The 22,454-nt window shown below is 39.8% G+C and overlaps 1 protein-coding gene across 5 annotated transcripts in view; it reads left to right on the top strand.

Moving 5' to 3' along the window:
- ADAMTSL3 (ADAMTS like 3) overlaps positions 1–22,454 on the top strand; it is a 363,845-nt gene that overhangs the window by 99,545 nt on the left and 241,846 nt on the right. For all 5 annotated transcript variants that reach the window (XM_017502246.2, XM_017502245.2, XM_017502242.2 and 2 more), the window contains exon 4: positions 19,993–20,120. In XM_017502246.2, the coding sequence (XP_017357735.1) occupies positions 19,993–20,120 (128 nt within the window). The remainder of the gene's footprint in view (positions 1–19,992; positions 20,121–22,454) is intronic.

Raw genomic sequence — 22,454 nt, 5'->3', positions numbered from 1 at the left:
CACAGCTCTATAGAAGTTACTATATTTCTTTGATAACTGTGTTTACAACCCACTGAAATTTACACAAACATTTACCCCCTTTTCCTCTGCCAGAATTATAGTGACTGCTCATATGCTCACCCTTAGGTTTGTTCAACCCTCATCCATCAAAATTCAGCTCAACTGACACCTTCCTTGAGAACTATGCCCTGACTTCCCAGGCTGAAGAGAAGTTCTCCTTCCTTGTTCCTTCAGCACCTATTGCCGGCTTGCCATCATGAGTTTTCCTTTATCTTCCTGTGAGATTAACCTTTTTGAGGGCAGCTACTAAATGGGGTTTGGTTAATGCTGTTGAGTGGGTAAGTGACTTCTAACTTTGCTTAACCTGCAAAACCCTGGCTATCTCTCTGAAGACTTGATAGTCTGAATGGTTAGGGTTTGAACCAAGCAAAAGTCATCTACATAAGGCTATTATTACCTAACCTGGAAGACTCACCTACCATTTTTAGTCAAGGAATTGGATTTTGCTGTCAGCTTTTCCATTCTTTGTGCCTCTGGTCTCCAGTGTGCAGAATTCTCTGTCCCAGTTTTCTCTTTTCACCTGGGGCAACACGACTGCCGCAGGTGGCCCAGAGCATGCAGACTGCCATCCAATCCCAGAAGAAGTATGAGATAGAAACAGTGCGCTGGCTTCCTTCATTACTTACTTTAGTGGCTGTCAAATATTTCTTGTGGGAGTTTATTTAAAGCCTATGCCCCTAAAATGTGGTCTGGGTAATATTCTTGATGAGTCGTTGGCACAAACCTGTGTTTTTCTATGTGAAATGACTAACCATGGATGGAAGTAAATCACTAAGAAAAGTCAAAAAAGAATTTTTTTTAAAACTTGATATCGTTAAACTTGAAAAACTATGCCTTTTTTTTTCTTGGAAAGAGAAGCCCACTGTGGATTGTCAACTATAAATGCTTTGATTATGGTTTGGGGTATGTTGAAATTAAGAGCTCTCTATGGTTATTTTGTGGTTGTAAATGGAGGGCCAGAAAATATATAAAGTGATCTATAGGAACCTGCTTGGAAGGAATGAAAAAACATTACATCCATGTGGAGTACTGTTTTGCTCTAATGTGATAAACAAAAGTCAAGCAGTTTACATTGTTATAACTTTATCTGAAGGTTGAGGATTTTAACTACATGTGGTAGTCATAATGATTTAGAAGGATTTTTGTCTTCATAAGTCATTATGAGAGTAAAGAGGTTTGGTGGTGTAGACCCGCATACTCTAGAACAAGTTTCTCCTCCTCAGCACTGTTGACATTTTGAGTCAGGTATTCTTTGTGGTGGGGGCTGTCTTGGGCACTGCATGTCTGGCCTCCACCCACTGAATGCCAGTAGTGCCTCCCTCTCCTAGGCTACAACAACCATAAATGTCTCCAGGAATCTCAAAATGTTCCTGGGGGACAAAACTGTCTGACAGAAAAGCACCATTCTAGAACATTTGTTGAAATATGTGAGGCCGGAAGTTAATAATCTGTAGCATCTGACTGCCTTGTTCGATCTGCTTTGGGATGCCCTGAGGCAGTTTCCATAAATGTGCTCACAGGAATGCCAGCCACCAAGACAGGCTTCTTGGCAAGCATTCACCAGAGAGACCCAGATTTGGGCCTTGGGATTTGAAGGCACAGTTAGATGACTTCTTTACACCCAGGTTGGATTGATTTATTTGTCAGAATAATTAACATTTTCAAAGTGTTAGACGTTGTTTTAAAAATCCAGGAGTTTGGAAAAGGTACAAAGAAAACTACAAAGCACCCTACATCCTACTTTCTAGCAATAACTAGTGCCCATATGTGGTAAATAGCATTCTAAGCATTTTCATACACATACACAAACGGGGTTTGAGGATAAGATAATAAATAGGCATAGTGCTATAGCAATGCCATCACATGATGCATGCCATTTTAAATTAAAAATGTTTAATTTTATGTGAATTTAATAGATAAGGAAATGAAGTAAAACTGAATGATTCGCTAAGCTTGAGATGAATGTTTAATTACAGCAGAATAAATTATTTCCTTAATGATATCTCTATCACAAAAGATTAGGAGATTGCCATTACTATGTTTTAATATTTAATATTTAAATTTCAATCAGTGGTACTTGATTTCCTTACACCTTTCTTCCATTTACCTTCCAGTTTTATATTAGTTCTGTTATTACATATGCCTATTTATATAGTATATATTCTAAAACCCTAATTTTCCTGTTGTTTATTCAAAGTTTAATGTTTAAATGGATTAAATGCTCACCACCATTCCTTTTACATGACTTCTATAACCCTGTTTTTAAAATTTTGACTCATTTCCTAGCTAGTTGGATTTCATCATCAACTTTTTCAAGAAAGGGTCTATTTCCTGAGTTTTTCAGGTTGTTTTTTTTTTTTTTTCCCATTTTTTTTTTTTTTTTTACATTTGAAAACCTTGGTGTTGCCTGTACTCTTTTTAAAAATTACTATGGTAAAATATACCTTGTTTAACATTTACCATTGTAAGTATTTTTAAGTGTACAGTTTAGTGGCATCAAGTACGTTCACATTGTTGTGCAACCATCACCACCATCCATCTTTAGAACTTTATTTCCTCTTCTAAAACTGAACCTACTGTACCCATTAAATAATAACCCCCTGTTCTCACCTCCCCCAGTCCCTGGCAACCACCATTCTACTTTCTGTCTCTGTGAATTTGACTACCCTAGGCACTTCATGGGTGGAATCATACAATATATATCATTTTGTGTCACTTATCTCACTTAGCATAGTGTCTTTAAGCTCATCCACATTGTAGCCTGTGCCACAATTTCATTCTTTTCTCAAGCTGAATAATATTCCATTACATTTATGTACTCTATTTTGCTTCTCTAATTATTTGCCAGTGGACATTTGGGTTGTCTGCTCCTTTAGGATTTTATGAACACTGCTCTTATTTATTTATTTATTTTTTGAGACGGAGTTTCACTCATGTTACCCAGGCTGGAGTGCAATGGCGTGATCTCGGCTCACCACAACCTCTGCCTCCTGGGTTCAGGCAATTCTCCTGCCTCAGCCTCCTGAGTAGCTGGGATTACAGGCACGCGCCACCATGCCCAGCTAATTTTTTGTATTTTTGGTAGAAACGGGGTTTCACCATGTTGACCAGGATGGTCTCGATCTCTTGACCTTGTGATCCACCTGCCTCGGCCTCCCAAAGTGCTGGGATTACAGGCTTGAGCCACCGTGCCCGGCCGAACACTATTAACATAGTGGCACAAACATTTGTTTGAGTCCCTGCTTTCATTTTTTTTTTTTTTTTGAGAGAGTCTTAATCTGTCACCCAGGCTGGAGTGCAGTGGTGTGATCTCAGATCACAGCAACCTCTGCCTTCCAGGTTCAAGTGATTCTCATGCCTCAGCCTCCTAAATAGCTGGGACTGTGGGTGCCCGCCACCACATCTGGCTAATTTTTATATTTTTAGTACAGACAGTGTTGTGCCATGTTGACCATGCTGCTCTTGAACTCCTGATCTCAGGTAATCTGCCTGCCTTGGCTCCCAAAGTGCTGGGATTACAGGCATGAGCCACTGTGCCTGGCACCCTGCTTGCAATTCTTTTTGGTATATACACAGAAACGGAATTGCGGGATCATATGGTAATACATCAAACTCTGAGGAACTACCATAATGTTTTCCACAGTGATTGCATCATTTTACATTCCCACCAGCAATGAACACATGTTCTAATTTCTTCACATCCTCACTGTATTAGTCCATTTTCACACTGCTGAGAAATTCATACCCAAGACTGAGTAATTTATAAAGGAAAGAGGTTTAATTGGCTCACATGGCTGGGGAGGCCTCATAATCATGGCAGAAGACAAAGGAAAAGCAAAGAGATGTCTTACATGGTGGCCGGCAAAGAGATTATTTGTGCAGGAGAACTACCCTTTATAAAACTGTCAGATGTTGTGAGACTTATTCACTATAATGAGAACAGTAAAAGAAAGATTTGCCCTCATGATTAAATTATCTCCCACTGGGTCCCTCCAATGACACGTGGGAATTACAGGAGCTGCAATTTGAGATTTGAGTGTGGATGCTGCCAAACCATATCATTCCATCCCTGGCCCCTCCCAAATCTCTTGTCCTCACATTTCAAAACCAAGCATGCCTTCCCAGAAGTCTCCCAAGTCTTAACTCATTTCAGCTTTAACTCAAAAGTCCACAGTCCAAAGTCTCAACTGAGACAAGGAAAGTCCCTTCTGCCCATGAGCCTGTAAAATCAAAAGCAAGCCAGTTACTCCCTAGATACAATGGAGGTACAGGTATTGGGTAAATATACCATTCCAAATGGGAGAAATTGACCAAAACAAAGGGGCTACAGGCCCTATGAAAGTCAGAAATCCAGTGAGGCAGTCAAATCTTAAAGCTTCAAAATGATCTCCTTTGACTTCATCTCTCACATCCAGGTCATGCTGATGCAAGAGGTGGGCTCCCATGGCCTTGGGGAGCTCTGTCCCTGTTGCTTTTGAGGGTACAGCTCCCTTCCTGGCTGCTTTCACAAGCTGGCATTGAGTGTTTGCAGCTTTCCCAGGTGCACGGTGCAGGCTGTTGGTGGATCTACCATTCTGGGATCTGGAAGAAGGTGGCCCTCTTCTCAAAGCTCCACTAAGGCAGCAACCCGGTGATGACTCTGTGTGGGGGCTCACACCCTAATTTCCCCTTCCGCACTGTCCTAGCAGAGGTTCTCCATGAGGGCTCTGCCCCTGCAGCAAACGTTTGCATGGACATCCAGGCATTTCCATACATCCTCTGAAATCTAGGTGGAAGTTCCCAAAGCTCAGTTCTTGACTCCCGTGCGCTCACAGGCCCAACATCATGTGGCAGCTGCCAAGGCTTTGGGCTTTCACCCTCTGAAGCCATGGCCCGAGCTGTACCTTGGCCACTTTTAGTCACATCTAGAGTGGCTAAGATGCAGGGCACCAAGTCCCTAGGCTGCACATAGCAGTGGGGTGCCCTGGGCTCTGGCTCATGAAACAACTTTTTCCTTCTAGGCCTCTGGGCCTGTGATGGGAGAGGCTGCTACAAAGGTCTCTGACATGCCCTGGAGACATTTTCTCCATTGTCTTGGTGACTAACATTTGGCTCCCATTTCTTATGCAAATTTCTGTAGCTGGCTTGAATTTCTTCTCAGAAAATGGGTTTTTCTTTTCTATCGCATCTCAGGCTACAAATTTTCTGAAGTTTTATGCTGTTTTCATTTTAAAGCTGAATGCTTTTAACAGCATCCAAGTAACCTCTTGAATGCTTTGCTGCTTAGAAACTTCTGCCAGATACCCTAAACAATCTCCGTCAAGTTCAAAGTTCTTCAAATCTTTAGGGCAGGTGCAAAATGCTGCCAGTCTCTTCGCTAAAGCATAAAGAGTCGTCTTCGCTCTAGCTCCCAACAAGCTCCTCATCTCTACCTGAAGCCATGGCAGCCTGGATTTCATTGTCCATGTCATTATCAACATTTTGGTCAAAGCCATTCAACAAGTCTCTAGGAAGTTCCAAACTTTCCTGCATTTTCCTGTCTTCTGAGCCCTCCAAACCCTTCCAACCTCAGCCTATTACCCAGTTCCAAAGTCACATCTACATTTTCAGGTATCTTTACAGCAGCATCCCACTCTACCGGTACCAATATACTGAATTAGTCTGTTTTCATGCTGCTGATAAAAACATACCCAAGACTGGGTAATTTATAAAGAAAAAAGTTTGATTGGCTCACAGTTCCACATGGCTGGGGAGGCCTTACAATTATGGTGGAAGAGGAAGGAAGAGTAAAAAGGACATCTTACATGATAGTAGGCAAAGAGAGAATTTGTGCAGGGAAACTCCCCTTTATAAAACCATCAGATGTTGTGAGACTTATTCACTATCATGAGAACAGCCCAAGAAAGGCCCGCCTTCGTGATTAAATTACCTCCCACCAATTCCCTCCCACAACACATGGGAATTATGGGAGCTACAATTCAAGATTTGGGTGGGGACACAGCCAAACCATATCACATACTAACTACATTTTTTTCCTGTTTGTTTGTTTGTTTTATAATAGTCATCCTAATGGGTATGAAGAGGTATCTCATTTACATTTCCCTAATGGGTATGAAGTGGTATTTTATTTGCATTTCCCTAATGATTTGTGATGTTGAACACCTTTTAATCTGCTTATTGACCATTTATATATCTTCTTTGGAGAAATATCTATTCATGTCTTTTGCCTAATTTTTAACTGGTGTTTTTCTTTTTGTTGTTGTTGCTAAATTGTAAGAGTTCATTGTATATTCTGGATGTTAACCCTTTGTCAGATATATTATTTTCAAATATTTTTCTCATTCTCTGGATTACCCTTTCACCCTGTTAATAGTGTCCTCTGATGCACAAAGGTTTTAATAATGATGAGGCACTTTTATTCTTGAATAGTGCTTAGGTAGGTATAATATTCTTGGGTGATTTTTTTCTTGTGGGATTTTGCAGGCGATGCTTCCTTGTGTTCTAGCATTAGATGTTGCCGTGGAGAAGGCAGACCTTTCCCCTTGCAGGTCACTTGCTTTCATTGCTTGAACCTGTCAGAAGTTCTTCTGATCCACATCTTTCCTTTTTTGTTTTATTTAGAAAATACAGAAAGATAAAATTTCAGAGACTAGTATAACAAACTCATGTATACTCACCCCCAGAAGTAACTCATGTTAATATTTTATCATTTTTGAGTGACAGTATTTTTTTTAATCAATGTTTTGATATGCACATAGTTTTATAAGTTTCTTGGGTTGGGTTCTAAGAAGACCTGAGATGAAGATTCATATCCACGTGATTTATTCCAGTGGAATCCAAAAAGGACATGAGAGAACCAAGACAGGGAAGCAGAAGACAGAAAGGAGCACAGCAAAGATAAGATTTGAGGTGAATCTCAGCCATTGCTTATCCATTGGCAGCTCTGTAGGGTAAATTACTCAGAAGAGTTTGTTCTGCCTTAGGGCAAGGGAGCTGGACCTACATCTAAAGTTTGAAATATATTAACATAAAGATATTATTTTCCATCCTTTTATCATTTTAGGGCCTGCAGAATCTGCACTGATATTCTGCATTTCATTCTTAAAATGGATTTTTTTGTGACTTTTCTTTCTTTTATTCTTTTATAGTCTTGCCAATGAATTTAATTTTATTAGTCTTTGAAGGACATAACAAAGGTCTTCCTCAAATGAAGCATATCCTACCTCTATGCTCTCTAGCATTAAGAAGCCTGACTCTTATTTTCTTCTTAGCAGACATTCCCAGGCAGGCCCAGGCAGGTCTTAACTTGTAATGCATACCTTTCCTTATTTAGGTAGGTCAAGTCTTTTCTAAGTAACTTCCTCTTTTCTTTGTTCTCCTTACCTATTTAGGAAAGTTTTAAGGTATCAGCCACTCAGGTCTAGTTTAGACTTTGAGGTCCAGCTCCAGCCAATGGGTGCAGAACATAGCAATAGAGACCCAGCTATGTAAAGGATAAATATTTCCGCCTTTCCTTTGTTTATTGCACTCCTGTGGCAAGATTGACTGCCCTTTCTGCAGAAAGTAAAATTGCCTTGCTGAGAAAATTTATTGTCTGAGTGGTAATTCTTCTTGGCAATACCAGAGAATAAGCATTTACTTCTGACAGTCTTTTTTTTATTTGTTGATCCTCTTGCCTATATTTTTGTTTTCCATTTCATAATTGCTATTCTCATCCTTATTATTTTCTTTCTTCTGCTTTCTTTGGGTTGTATGTGTTATCATTTTCCTATGTCTTGAAATAGTTTGAGATCATTGATTTTTTCATCTATCTTCTTTTCAAATATGTGCATTTAAAACTACAGATCCCCTTCCAATCATAGCTTTAGCTGCTTTTCTCAGGTTGTAGTGTGTAATATATTCACCTTCATTCTTAAGAGTTATTTTCTAATTTTCATTATGATTTATTTTTTAACCTATGGAATGTGTTTGGACATTTTCTAGTTTTAAACTTGTGCTTTTTTGCTTTGCTGGCAGAGAAAAAAGCTAGTATGATTTCAATCCTTTGAACTTTTGAGATTTTCTGTATGGCCCAGATCGTGATAAATGGTTATAAGCATTTCATAAATACAAAGAATATATATTCTGAGATGGTTAGTTGTAGCTTTTTATACATAGTTTCAATTTGTAATTTGTTTCCATATTCTATACCATTACTGATTTTTTCTCCTGCTCAATAAGTTAATGAGAGTTGTGTTAAAACCTCCCACCATCATTATGGATTTTTCTATTTTTTCTTACAGTTCTGTCAGTTTTTGCTTTATATATTTTGCAGTTATGTTATTAGGTACATCTACTTTTAGAATTTGTTCCTTCTAGTGAAATCAAACTTCCAACATTATGTAGTATCTCTCTGTCTTAAAGTCTACTTTGTCTAATTAGTGTAACTAAGCCAGATTTATTTTGGTTAGTAGTCTTATGGTATATATTTTTTTCAGCCTTTTATTTTTAATCTTTCTGGTCATTATATTTAAGAAATGTCTCTTTTAAACAGAATATAACTGAATTTTAAAATTTTATCCTGACAATCTGTCTTTTAATTGGTACATTTATTCTATTTGGGTTTAATGTAATTGATATATTTGCATTTAAATCTTCCATTTTACTATGAGCTTTTACAATTTATCCATCTGTCTATGTTCCTTTTTCTCTCCATTTTTACCTTTTTTTGGATTGATTGAATGTGTTTTCTTATTATATCTTTTCCCATATACATTAATTTGGAAGACATACACTCTTTTCTTTTTTTTTTTTTTTTTTTTCCAGTAGTAACTCTAGAACTTAAAACATCTATCCTTGACTTTTCAAACTTGAATATTAATTGATCCTTTTATCTTCTTCACGGATGATGAAAGGACCTTAGGATACTTTAATGCCATTTATCCCTCTTCTGACTCATAGGCTGTCATTGTTAGGTATGTTAATTCCATATAAATATTTAAAATTCCACAATTCATTACAATTGCTTTTTTACACAATTGCTCTTCATTTAGGTTTACCCACATGTTTACCATTCTTATTTTTGTTCTTCATTTCTTACATCATCTCCAAGCTTCCTTTCATCTTAAAAACACCCTTTAATAAGTCCTTAACACTGGTCTGCTGAGAGATTGTCTGATAATCTCTTTATTTTACTTTCATTTTCTGGTGGACATTTTTGCTTTTGTAGTTGTCCTCAGTGGCATGGTTGATCTGTATTATCTAGCCCACAATTCCTCTCCATCAGATTTTTAAATTTGGCAACCTACAGTTACCTCTTTTCAATCTTACCTGACGTTGTGTTATAATGCTTCATGATGACTAACCCAAGAGCATAGATAATATCGTATTAAATCTTCTCTTGTGTAAAGTATCTTTATGTTTAAGAATTTATTTTTAACAAAATAAAGTCTATATGAAACAAAGCACTCATCATATTTGAACACTGTATGTCTCTTGCTATAATCTGAGAAGATCTGGTTATGATTCTTAGAAAAGAACAAGCTACTTGTTTAGTAGGTGTGAACACTGATTGCATTCGTAGGGAAAACCTGGATATTGTCAGGCATGATATTGGTTTATATGAGGGTTGTCACTGGAGTTGTGTCCCCTGTGATCCCTGAAATGGTCTCCCTCAGGGTCCATGGTTTCTTGTGTGTTAGTGCTAGCGTAGGTACATTCCAGAATATGATTCTTTTTTTTTTTTTTTGAGACAGAGTCTTGCTCTGTCACCAGGCTGGAGTGCAGTGGCGTGATCTTAGCTGACTGAAACCTCTGCCTCCCGGGTTCAAGCGATTCTCCTGTCTCAGCCTCCCAAGTAGCTGGGCCTACAGGTGCATACCACAACACCCAGCTAATTTTTGTATTTTTAGTAGAGAGAGGATTTTACTATATTGGCCAGGATGGTCTTGATCTCTTGACCTGGTGATCCGCCCACCTCAGCCTCCCAAAGTGCTGGGATTACAGGAGTGAGCCACTGTGCCCAGCCAGAGTATGATTCTTAAATACATTAATATCTTATGCCTGAAATATTGCAAAGTCCACATGTGGAAAGAGTAGAGTTTGGACACTGGGTGTCATGGAATGGCTTCTTTTATTCTGCTTCTGTGGACACACTCTGATCTTAGTGTGCACTGAAGACAACTCTCTTAGTCAATTTGTGCTGCTATAATGAAATACCTGAGACTGGGTAATTTGTAAAGAACAGAAATGTATTCTCTCATGTTGTGGGGGCTGGGAAGTCCGAGTTCAAGGAATGGGCAGGTTTTGTGTCTGGTGAGGGCTGTTCTCTCTACTTCCAAGATGGTGCCTTGTTACCATGTCCTCTAGAGGGATGAATGCCGTGTCCTCACATGGTGGGAGGGCAGAAAAGAGGGAACTGACTCTCTCAAGCTCTTTATAAGGGGCCTGAGGGCTCCACCATCATGACTTAATCACCCCCTAAAAGCCCCACCTCTTAATATTCTCACATTAGTGATCAACTTGCAACATATACATTTCCAGGGATATATTCAGACCACAGCAACAACCAAGTGCCTTTTGTTTTATTTTTAAGCTACATGTTGTATGTAAGTTTCTTACTTCTGGAAAATAATGGCATTCTATAGCAATACTGTGAAGAATCTTATATCAGTTATAAATATACATGTCTTTTGATTTACTTTCTTTTTTTTTTTGATGGAGTCTCACTCTGTCATCCAGGCTAAAGTGCAGTGATGCAATCTCGGCTCTGTCTCCTGGGTTCAAGCAATTCTTGTGCCTCAGCCTCCTGAGTAACTGGGACTACGGGTGTGCACCACCACACTTGACTAATTTTTAGTAGAGACGGGGTTTCGCCATGTTGGCCAGGCTAGTTTCGAACTCCTGACTTCAAGTGATCCACCCACCTCAGCCTCCTGAAGTGCTGGGATTACACGTGTGAGTCACTGCACCCAGCCTTGATTTACTTTCAAGCTGATAGTGATTTGTCACCAACAAGCTCCCAGTGTGGTCTACAGAGGCCAGGCAGTTAAAATGAATCCTCACAGTGAATGAGGACTGGGCATATTAGAGGCCACATGCCCCTTAAAAATTGGATGGTCACATTTAGTTTTAATTATTGTCATGCTGTGATGTGAATTCTATTTTAATTTCCTCTTTTATTTTCCTGAAAATCGGAAATTTAGATTTTTTTTCTGAGACACTCTAGGCCTCAGAAATCTACATTTTTATGTGAAATCTTTGTATATTTAAATCTTAACAAATAATTATTTTTAGGGGCTCATTTGGCAGAATATGCAATCATTGTTAAATAAATCAGACTTGCAGGTCAGATTCCTCCCAGAGACCAACAGCTTGTTCCCTTTATCTTAACCATTATCGGGTACACTGCTCTCATTCTGTACACACAGGTGCTGAGAATACCTCAAGGGTGGGCTTGAGGATGCTTGGGAAGCCTGAATGAAACTGACATTTGCCACAAATCATTTAATACAGAAGCCTGAGAGTCACCCTAGCAACTCCTTTCTTCCTGCATCTGGTCAGCTGCCAGCTCCTATTGATTCTAGCACCCTTGAACTTTGCATCTATGCTTTCCTCCTGCAGACACTGGTAAATCTAGCCTGGACTCTTGTTTTCTGCATGTCAGTGGCCTTTTTAGCTATGCTCTCTGATGTGAGGCTTTGCTCCCTCAATCCTTCCCTGCACTCCTGCCAGAGTAATTTTTCCAAAATACAATCTGCCCAAGTCACTCCTCTGCTTAAAAAATATTCCAATGAGTCAATAAATTACTGTACTGGAAAGCTTCTCCTTGCCCTCCAGATTCACTCTCTACCCTTCCTTGCCCTGTGCTCCACCCACTGGACAGCATCAATGGTCTCCCTTGCCCTCTGGCTCCTGGTTGGGCTTGGCCAATAACAAGCTCTGCAGGGGGATGGGAGAGAGGGAGAACAGCAGTGTGTTTGTTTATTTCCCCAGGTCTCTCTTTGTGGGTTGCTGTGGGCTCTGATTCTCAACTGAAGGCCTTAGCTCCTCTCAGGCAGCCCTATATACACAGCCTCTGCCTGCCCTTGCTCCATCTAGCATGCAAGGCCAAGGCAGATCATTAGAATCATCAGATCCACAGAATCTGACTGGTACCAGCCCCAGGGTGCCACACCAGCCCTCATGGTTTCTCTGTACCCTGTCCACAACCTTGGTAAATAGCCTGTTTTAAAAATGCTTCCCAAGCAGGCTTGGCAAGCGTGTTAGTGTTGGTGAAATAATGAGAAATGTGTGCTCAGCGTATGGGATATGGTGTGAGCAGGAGACACCAGAGATGAAGCTGGAGAAAGGGTAGGACAGGGCACAAACTGCCTAGAGGGGCAGAATGTGTGTTCTGAGGAATTAGTGAAGGGCTTGAAAGGTGGTAAAATAATTTGGAGCACATTGATTAGGAAAATGTCAACCAAACCCTAGAGGCCGTCAACCCTCAGGATGAGTTGTGGAGCAGTAGAGGGTATAATGGACTAGAGAAGGGAGACGTGAGATACAGGGGTACAGAGTATTTCTCAGTAGTACCTAGCACACAGCTTTAGGTATATGGGTGTTTAATATATCCTGGTCAAACTGAATTGTTGTGTCTGTGTGACAGTTTGAGTGACGTTTTTATGCCATTTACCCAATTCATATTTTAAAATTTCATTTGTTAAAGACCTTAAGGTAGTATTAACCTGAAAGAATTTATTTACTGTTAACTAAATCTGGGTCGTTTGAGATCTCCTTAAATAACCTTTGTGGTAACATTGGAATGAACATTTATTTGATGTCTGGGAAGTAATATCCCAGTGGAACTCATTTTATTTTGGGTTGTTTTTAATATGGAGCTGTTAATATAGCATTTCCAATAAGTGACCTTATATGTGAAACCTGTGTTTAATTACTAATGTTTTAGCAAGACTAGTGGAACTGTACTATTCATTATAAGTCACAGATTTAAGAACTTGTCAGGAAAATATTTTATGATTTGAGTTATGCCTGGGGATCCAGGAAAGGCAAGCAGTACTTGAGTCTTTATGAGATGGTGAACATACTTATTCCTACAATATTTTTGGCTTTTACCAGCCCTATTATATAATGAGTAAACAATATCTTTTTTGAAATTTTTCATCCAAAATATTCCCTCGCTAGAGCTTTACTTAGGAAAATATGATTTCCTAAGAGATCTTTAAGCCTGATAGTTTGAACCAAACAACACAAAGTGCATATTGCTTCTTGGAAGTGTTTTCTTAGCTTTCCCTTTAGTGTTTTTCTCCTCCCTTTAAAAAGAAAAAGAACTTTTATTGGGTGTTTTATTGTGCAAACTATATGTGTTTGTCATATAGCATTAGAAATTATAGATGAACATAAAAGAAGAAAGTAGAAAGTGTTTGTAATTCCATCACAATTAGAAAATAGAGGTGAGCTCAAAATAAGGACTCACATGTCACGTATCATACAGAAGAAGGTGATGGGGATATGCAAGGTGCTGCCCGTGCTACCAGCAGGGTTGCTATGAGCGGAAAATCTGTCCCAGCTTTCTTAACCAAGGTAGAAACTGCGTCTGTTTCAGGGTCTCCTTGCTCTGGGCCCCTTGTGTCTGTTGCTCTTGACAACCAAGGATTGCCATTGCCTCACCACAGTTCTTTTCCCTGTCACCTGATGCTCATTGATTTGTGAGCTACTTGAGGGCCACAGCCACACTTGTATTCCCAGGGCACCAAGCACAGAGCCTTGAACTTAGCAAGCTCTTGGAAGAGTTTATGTGAGAGAATGAATGAATGCATGTGCGTTCATGAATGTCAGTCAGGAATGTGAATTCCTAAGAAAGAACCTAGATAAAATGAAATACTTTTGAAAAGCAGAAATGTAGCTCTGCTTGCAATATAAGGGGGAAAAAAGTAAAAGACTTCATGGAGATATCGAAGGAATGTTGTGGTCAAGCAGATCACAGCAGCAGATGTATCTGATCCAAGATGCGAAATGCTAACTGTGAGTGATGATAGCTGGGCTGCTGTATTTGACTGGATTCCTGCTCATGAAAGTAAGTGGAGCATCAGTGGGAAAAACACACAGATGTCCATAAGGAAAATGAAGGCTTTGTCTGGGGTAAGACAGAAAGGGCTTCTGCCTGGGCCCTTCTTTTTTTAAGAAGAAAATAACTTTTATTGGATGTTTTATTGTAAAAGTATACACATTCATTGCATGACATTAGAAATTATAGATGAGGGCTGGGTGTGGTGGTTCATGCCTGTAATCACAGCACTTGGGAGGCCTAGGCAGGTGGGGTGGATCACCTGAGGTCGGGAGTTCAAGACCAGCATAGCCAACATGGTGAAACCCCATCTTTACTAAAAATACAAAAAGTGGCTGCACATGGTGACGCATGCCTGTAATCCCAGCTACTTGAGAGGCTGTGGTGGGAGAATTGCTTGAACCTGGGAGACAGAGGTCGCAGTGAACCAAGATCATGCCACTGCACTCCAGCCTGGGTGACAAAGACGCTGTCTCAAAAAAAAAAAAAAAAAAAGGAATTATAGATGAGCCTTGGACACACATGGTTCTCAAAGCCACAGTTGTGTACCTGCAAAATGGGGAAGGTGATATCTATCTTAAAGGGCTTGTTCAGAAGGTTAGAGAAAAGGTAGGAAAAGTACTGGCAGTCAGTAATCACGCTGTTAATTAATAATGATTAGCAGTGGCTACTTTATGTAGGACAAAGTTCTTCAGGTCTTCTTCCATGCTCTGCCTCAGATTCTGGCCCCAGACAGGGTCACAGAGTGACATGATATTCATTGCAGCACACTTGGATTGGGTCCAGTTAACAACTTGGAATTTAAATATAAAATTATAACAACATGGAATTTAAATGATTACTTGAGACAACCTAGAGAGATGTTTGAACAGGGGGAATTGGGAGCAGTGATAATCAACTAACAAACACATCCATCTGGGTTACAATCAGGCCAAAGATCAAGCTGATATCAGGCAGCTGTATTTTATTGTCATTAACCTTCAGCGCTGGGGCTGACCAATGAGGGGCTGCTACAAATCTCTTTTCTCGGGAGGCTCACCACCACCACGCAGCCCAAGAATATAGGCTCCACCCTGGCGGATCCAGTTCCTCCTGATAGCGGCTTTCTTCCCTCCCCACAAACCTTTCTGCCTCCTGACATTTGATGACGGTAATTGGTATTATTTCATATTTTTATTGTAACATTAAACTGTGTTCACAGATTCCAAGTCTGATTAGTTGGCTGCTTACTTGGCATTATGGTCGGCTTACTAGTTTAAAAAGCAATAATATGCATTAACGGAATGCTGTAAGATTAGGGAGATATGTCCAGCATGTTTATCAGGGACTTGGGTGAAGACACGGAAGCTGCAGAGCTGAGCATAGTGGCTGATAGATAGGGTGACAGGATCAGGGTTCAAACAGGTCTCAACAGGCTACTATTGTGGGCCAAAACCAACAAGAGGAAATTCAGTAGTGATGAATGTTAAGTCTTGCATTAAGTACAAATGGGAGAGAGCTGGCTCTCCCATCGTTTTGAAAAAGACATTATTTTGAAGAAGAAAAACAATTGCTTACCCTTACTGAGATATTCACCAACTGCATTCGATGAGATACTGCCTGTACTTTATATGTGTTATTTTATTTAAATCCTATTTGGGTAAAGATTATCATCTCCATTTCATTTAGAGTTTTAGAAAGTTTAAGAATCTCAGAATCAAACAGTCAAAAGTTTAACCATGATGCGATGCTGTCTCCAGAGCAGGTTCCATAAATAGGCTGACTGAAAAAGGAAGGAATCGAGGGAGGGGGAGAAGAAGGAAACAGTTTTTGTCTAAAGAAACCTGTATCATAGGTGCAATGTAGAGTCTGTCTTTTTAGATTCAGTGTTGTATTCTGGGCACTACATTTTAAGCTTAAAAATGTACAAATTTCGATGTATGCCGAGAAAGAATGTAGTTAGTTGCAAAGGATCTAGGAAAATAGAAGGAACTAGGAGGCTTTCAGAAAGCTTGAGAAGGACTCTTCTGTAGAAGAGGATCAAGGCTCTCCACTGCTCTAGAGGGATGGAAGCTCCAGGGAAACAGGCTCTGTTTCACTGCAAGGAAGAAGACGAAAGAGACATTTTCAGCAATGGTCCAGGTGGCACTTCATTCTGCTTCAGTGGAGTTATTTTTGAATGTCTGTGTTATCCTGCCGCTAGGATCAAAGGGAACAGAGCAGAACTGGGTGGAAATCTGGGATATTACTGCTATTTCTCCAGAGAAACGATATTAAAAAGGCAGAAGGCCTGGCTGCTGGAGACGGCATTGGAGTTTCAAAGCAAAATCCAAACATCTTCCTGGCTGAGGAGTCTTGAGGTGCCATGTGCACTCTACTTTCTTCCAGGGAAAATGTCTTACCTATCCAATCAGAAATCAAATGCTTGTACTTATAACATGCCTGTTTTAGAATCAAGATTCTTTTTTTTTTTTTGTAAGTTAAGGTAGAGAAGTTATGGAAAGAAACCTGATTCTAAGTATGAACTGAACAGATGGGATAGTGGGAATAAAAACAAATTAAAACAGTATTGCAAAAACTCTCAACTTTCATTTAAAAATATATATGATGATGTTTTTCAACTTTTCACATTCAACCTTTCGGTATATCGAGTGACAAAATGAAAAATCAATTTCAGCTGTGTATATTTTAAACATTTACCTAAATGATTGGGACTTACTCAACCTAAAAGTCCAGATGAAAGTATTAAACTGCTTATTGTATTTTTTGTGAATTAAAACTTTATTTTTTTATTATGTCATAGACAGGACACAGTTATGTTTGGTGACATTTGGTATAGAAAATTGAACTGAACAGTGGTCTAATTAGAACAGTAAATAGTATGGGTTTAATTAGCCCCTATTCCTGATGACAGATTTGATCCGTCACCAGATATTTATCCTTTCCTTTCACTTGACTGTTACTGAAATATTGCCTCTAGAAGGACTGCCTACTGTGCTATAAATAGGTAGCTTGGCAAGAAGCCATAAAGCCCGCTGACCGGTGAGACTTGAGTGAAAATGATTGGAAAACCCCCTCTTTGCATTAACTTTTTTTTTTTTTTTTTGGTTAGATGAGGTAACTTGCCTAAGGGCTTAAGGAAGCCTGTGCAATATCTAGTTAAGTCACATGCTGCAGTTTATTAATATGTCACAGTTTCTTTCATACACTTTGCTGTTCTTCAGCTTAGAACTTACCTAGTAAATTCTGTCTGACTTGAACTTTTCTATACACCAAGAATATGTGTTTTTTGTTTGTTTGCTTCCTTGTTTGTAATTAAGGTATGATATGTTTTATTAAGAAAACACTACAAAATGCAGAGAAACAACAAAATACATTAAAGTCACCCAGATCCCTCCCACGTAGAGGTAATGACTGTCACGTTTTAATTAACCTCTCATTCCTCTCCCTGTGTATGTACAAAGTTTACATCTCAAAACAAACAAACAAAACCCACAAAACATTTGTCACATTGATTTGTGATACTATACCATGTCCTTATACTTGGTCTAGTTTCTGGACTTTTTGTTTTTGATCTAATAGATCCGATTGTTCATTGCTGTGCCAATTCTCTGTTAATTGAGACAATTTCCCTCTGATTTTACTTTTTACAGTTCTTTTAATTGCTTTTAAAAAACGCATGAGATCTACCCTTTTAATAAATTTTGAAGCATATAGTACAGTATTGTTACATTGTAAGTACAATGTTGAAAAATGAATCTCTAGAACTTTATAATTTTACATGGCTGAAACTTATGCCCATTGAACAGTAACTCTTCATTTCCTCATCCCCCCTGTCCCTGGCAACCACTCTACTTTCTGCTTCAAGGAATTGGACTGTGTTAGATACATCATACAAATGGAACCATGCAGCATTTGTCTTTTGTGACTGGCTTGTTTCACATAGCCCAATATCCTCAAGATTCATCCATATTATAGCATGTGATAGGCTTTCCTTCTTTTTAATGGCTCCATAATATTCCATTGTATGTATACCACATGTTGTTTACCCATTCATCTGTTGATGGACTTTTGGGTTGCTTCCATGTCTTGGTTATTGCAGGCAATGAGTATGCAAATATCTCTTTGAAACCCTGATTTCAATTATTTTGGATAAATACCAAGAAGTTGGATTGCTGGATCATATAGTAATTCTATCTTCCTTCACAGTATTTTAGTTTTTTTTCTCTTGGCTTTTTTGTTTTGTTTGTTTGTTTATCTGTGACAGAGTCTTGCCCTGTCACCCAGCCTGGAGTGCAGTGGCAGGATCTCAGCTCACTGCCACCTCTGCCTCCCAGGTTCAAGCAATACTAGTGCCACAGCCTTCCAAGTACCTAGGACTACAGGCATGTGCTACCATGCACAGCTAGCTTTTTCGTATTTTAGTAGAGGGGTTTTGCCATGTTGCCCAGGCTGATCTTGAACTCCTGACCTCAGGAAATCTACCTACCTCGGCCTCCCAAAGTGCTAGGATTGTAGACGTGAGCCACTGTGCCTAGCCTTCCTTGGCTCTTATAGATGTTTATGATACTAAATGAACTTTAGAATCACTTGTTGTTTCAAAAATTTTTTCTTTGGGGATTTTGATGGGACTTGCTATAAATTTATAGATAAACTTGGAGAGAAGTAGCGTTTTACAGTATTGAGTCTACTCATTCAGGATATGGTTGTTTCTTCATTTATTCAAGTCTACTTTAGGTCCCTTAGTAAAGTTTTGTAACTTTTATGAGCTTCATTTCTTTTCACATCTATACCTACATCTATCTGTGTACTTTTTACTTGTAGTGCCCCTTCTTCTTTATAGTATTCTTAATTAAGTCAATGGTGGGAAGTCCAGGAGACCAATTAAACCAAACTGTATTCACAATTGACTCTTCCCTATTTTCTTGAATTTGAAAGCTTTAGAACTTGGCCAAGGTTGTTCATATGACTTTGTTTTCTATGAATGGAGACTCTCAGGAGGTTCCACAAATCCTTATGCAAGATTTCTTGGCAGTTACCACCCATCTGCCTGACATACAAGCAAGTCAGAATTTCACTGATGAGCACTTCTTCTTCTTTTTTTTTTTTTTTTTTTTTTTTTTTTTTTTTTTTTTTTTTTTTTTTTTTTTTTTTTTTTTTTTTAGACAGAGTCCAGGCTGGAGAGCAGTGGCACAATCTCAGCTACGACCTCCGCCTCCCGGGTTCAAGTGATTCTCCTGCCTTAGCCTCCTGAGTAGCTGGGATTACAGACACACGCCATCATGCCCGGCTAATTTTTGTATTTTTAGTAGAGACAGTTAGGCTCAAGCTGGGTCCTTGCTATGTAAGTTAGAAAACAGAATAATATAATTGATATTTAGTCAATTTATTTAAATTTAGGAATGATAAAATTTCAGATATAAAACTGAGCTTAAAAGCCATCTCAACAAAACCTTCTTAAGGTAGAAAGGTATGCATGTGTCAACTGATTTTCATCTAAACCTGTCATTTTTTAAAAAATGCTGTTATTCCATAGCCAATAATTTTGGGGTATCATTGGTCTTTGTGAAGAGCTTAGAAAATGACTGGATTTGGGAGGTGGAGGTGAGTGGATCACCTGAGGTCAGGTGTTCAACACCAGCCTGGACAACATGGCAAAACCCCATCTTTACTAAAAATACAAAAATTAGGCAGGTGTGGTGGTGGGTGCCTGTAATCCCAGCTACTCAGGAGGCTGACGCAGAATTGCTTGAACCTGGGAGGTGGAGGCTGTAGTGAGCCAAGATCATGCCATTGCACTCCTGGGCAATAAGAGGGAAACTCTGTCTCAAAACAAAACAAAGATGACTCTGGAAGCTTTGGGATATTTCTACCACATTTGTCTATCATTTATTGTGGTTTTTTGTTTTTTGTTTTTTAACATCTAGACCTCAAGAAACACTCATTCAGATGAAGACAAAGATGGCAACTGGGATGCTTGGGGCAACTGGAGTGACTGCTCCCGGACCTGCGGGGGAGGAGCGTCATATTCTCTGCGGAGATGTTTGACTGGAAGGTCAGTGGTGGCCTCACTCGCTCCTGCATGTGGAATGTGTCAGTACCTCTGGATGGGTGGAGAGGAGAGAGAACTTTATTTGGCTTTGGAATGTACTGTGATGATGGTGAAGCATTTGCTTTTTCTAAATATTAGTCAACCTCAGGTTAACATATGTAAGCAGCAATGGTCCTGTTGTCGTGGGTGTGGCCATGTTGCCCACAGGACTCAGGAGCACCAGACACTTTGGGCTTTGAGGAAAGGAAATCCTGGTACCTTAAGTCACTGGTTTAAAGTTGTCAAGAGTTGGGGCAGGAGGTCAAGGCTTCTAATTTCTGCCTTTGGGTTGCTGCAACTTAATCCAGTTCTTGCTCATCTATTCTGATCAACCCATTGATTAAGAACATGGTGCGAGTTCTGTTTTCACAGTTTAGATATGTTTATATTAAATAACATTTGCCAAAATGTAAAACCAGCCTAATTTTTAAAACCTCTAAATTTGCATTAAGTCTGTGCTTGTCATTGTTTTTGAGACAATTTAAGGTATTTCTTTACGGAACTGTTTGCATCAGCTCTTAGGTAAGACAGAGCCCCAGACTGATGGAATCTGACATGCTGGTCTTGTACAAAAGAAAATTCCAAGATTATGGCAGCCATCTTCAGATTTAGGATATTGTTAGGAAAAAGGTAAATTGACCTTGGCTGATTAGCTTCAAGATACAGAGTAGAAATGCAGGGAGAGCATAGTTTGGCTCAAGTTTGGATTTTATTGAGGTCACTGTTTTATGATACATTAAACAGTGACCAAATATGTCCTCCAGTTTCCTTGAGGCAATGCAGAGCAGGGCAGATGAGAGATTGTACATGTGGCCTCTGAGAAGAAAGGCTCACTGGTCTACTCCAGGAAGGCATGAGAAGGCTGCTGGCGGAACTATAGTAACATTCCCCCAGGGTGAATTCTAACTCAGAGCATGGAAGCTTCCGTAAAGCATTGTGGAACTAAATCCAGGGATTAGTCTTGCAAAGACAAAGTGGTATGCCTGCTTCCCCATATTTTCACCTTGGTAAGGAGACATGGGCCCTGGCACTCTGTGTCATGCTGTGTAGAAGAATGATTGGGGTATCATGTTGTATTGGGATATATTTATCCTGCAGAAGAGGCTGCAAGAGGGGAGCTATATCCTGTGGGCAAGGGGAGGGGGCTTTTTTTGTTGTTGTTAATAGAGTCTTGCTCTGTCGCCCAGGCTGGAGTGCAGTGGTTCGATCTTGGCTCACTGCAACCTCCACCTCCCAGGTTCAATCAATTTTTCTGCCTCAGCCTTCCAAGTAGGTAGGATTACAGGTGCCTGCCACCACGCCTGGCTAATTTTTATATTTTTAGTAGAGACAGCGTTTCACCATGTTGGCCAGGCTGGTCTCGAACTCCTGACCTAAATGATCCACTGGCCTCCCAAATTGCTGGGAATACAGGCCCAAGGGTAAGTTCTTTCCCACTGCTGGCCAGCCACATGGAGCACAGTGGGAGGCTTCCCAACCTGGAAACAAGTAGGGAAGGGAGAACGTTGGCATCTCTTACTAACCTTCAAGTTTGAAGAGTATAAATAATTTGCAGTTAGTGGTTGGGTTAGAGTGGGAAAGGAATGGGATTTATTTGCATTTTTTTATACGCACTTGCATTTGTTAAAAAGAATTTAGAGGAATATATTAAGGACCGTGAATGACCACTTTTATCCTATTGTCCTGCAACTAGTATGTTCACATGTTTACTTATTATTTGGTTCATTTTTAAAATTTCTTTGATTTTGCTTGGAACATAATTTTGCCAAGTGATATGTCTCCAGAATGCTTGTGATTTTGTCTTCTCTTTCCTAACTGGCCCCTGCTACTGATGGAAGAGGCTGCAGGTAGGGCAGGGCAGTTGCTGAACCTCTTCCATCTTTTCCACTCCTATTCAGAAGGGAGACTTGGGCAAGAGGAGAGGAAAGGGAGGTGGGAGGTTCTTAGTTGACTTTATTGTTGAGAGCAGGTATTGATGCTCTCTGTTTGGCAAGTGTCTTAAGCTGGCTGTTGTAAGCACTTTGATGGATTTTGAGAAATTGCCTTTGCCCTCCCAAATTCCATGGGATTTCTTGCCTCCAATTCCCTTGAAATGTGCTATTCACAACACTTTGTCTTGGTAATATTGCTCTTTCCTCGGCTCTGGGACTGCTAGACATACCCCCAGCTTCTCCCTGTTTACATGTGCTAACCCCTCAGTGGCCATCCTGGCAAGTTCCTAAGTCAACCACATGCTGGCACTCATGCATGTGCCCACATCTGGTTCACAGGAAACCCTCATGCAAAGTTTGCTAAACA

This window comes from Cebus imitator, unplaced genomic scaffold (assembly GCF_001604975.1).
Source record: "Cebus imitator isolate Cc_AM_T3 unplaced genomic scaffold, Cebus_imitator-1.0 Scaffold295, whole genome shotgun sequence".
NCBI classification, from domain to species: Eukaryota; Metazoa; Chordata; class Mammalia; order Primates; family Cebidae; genus Cebus; species Cebus imitator.
The sequence above is the reverse complement of the archived record's forward strand: the minus strand, read 5'-3'. Positions and strand labels throughout refer to the sequence as shown.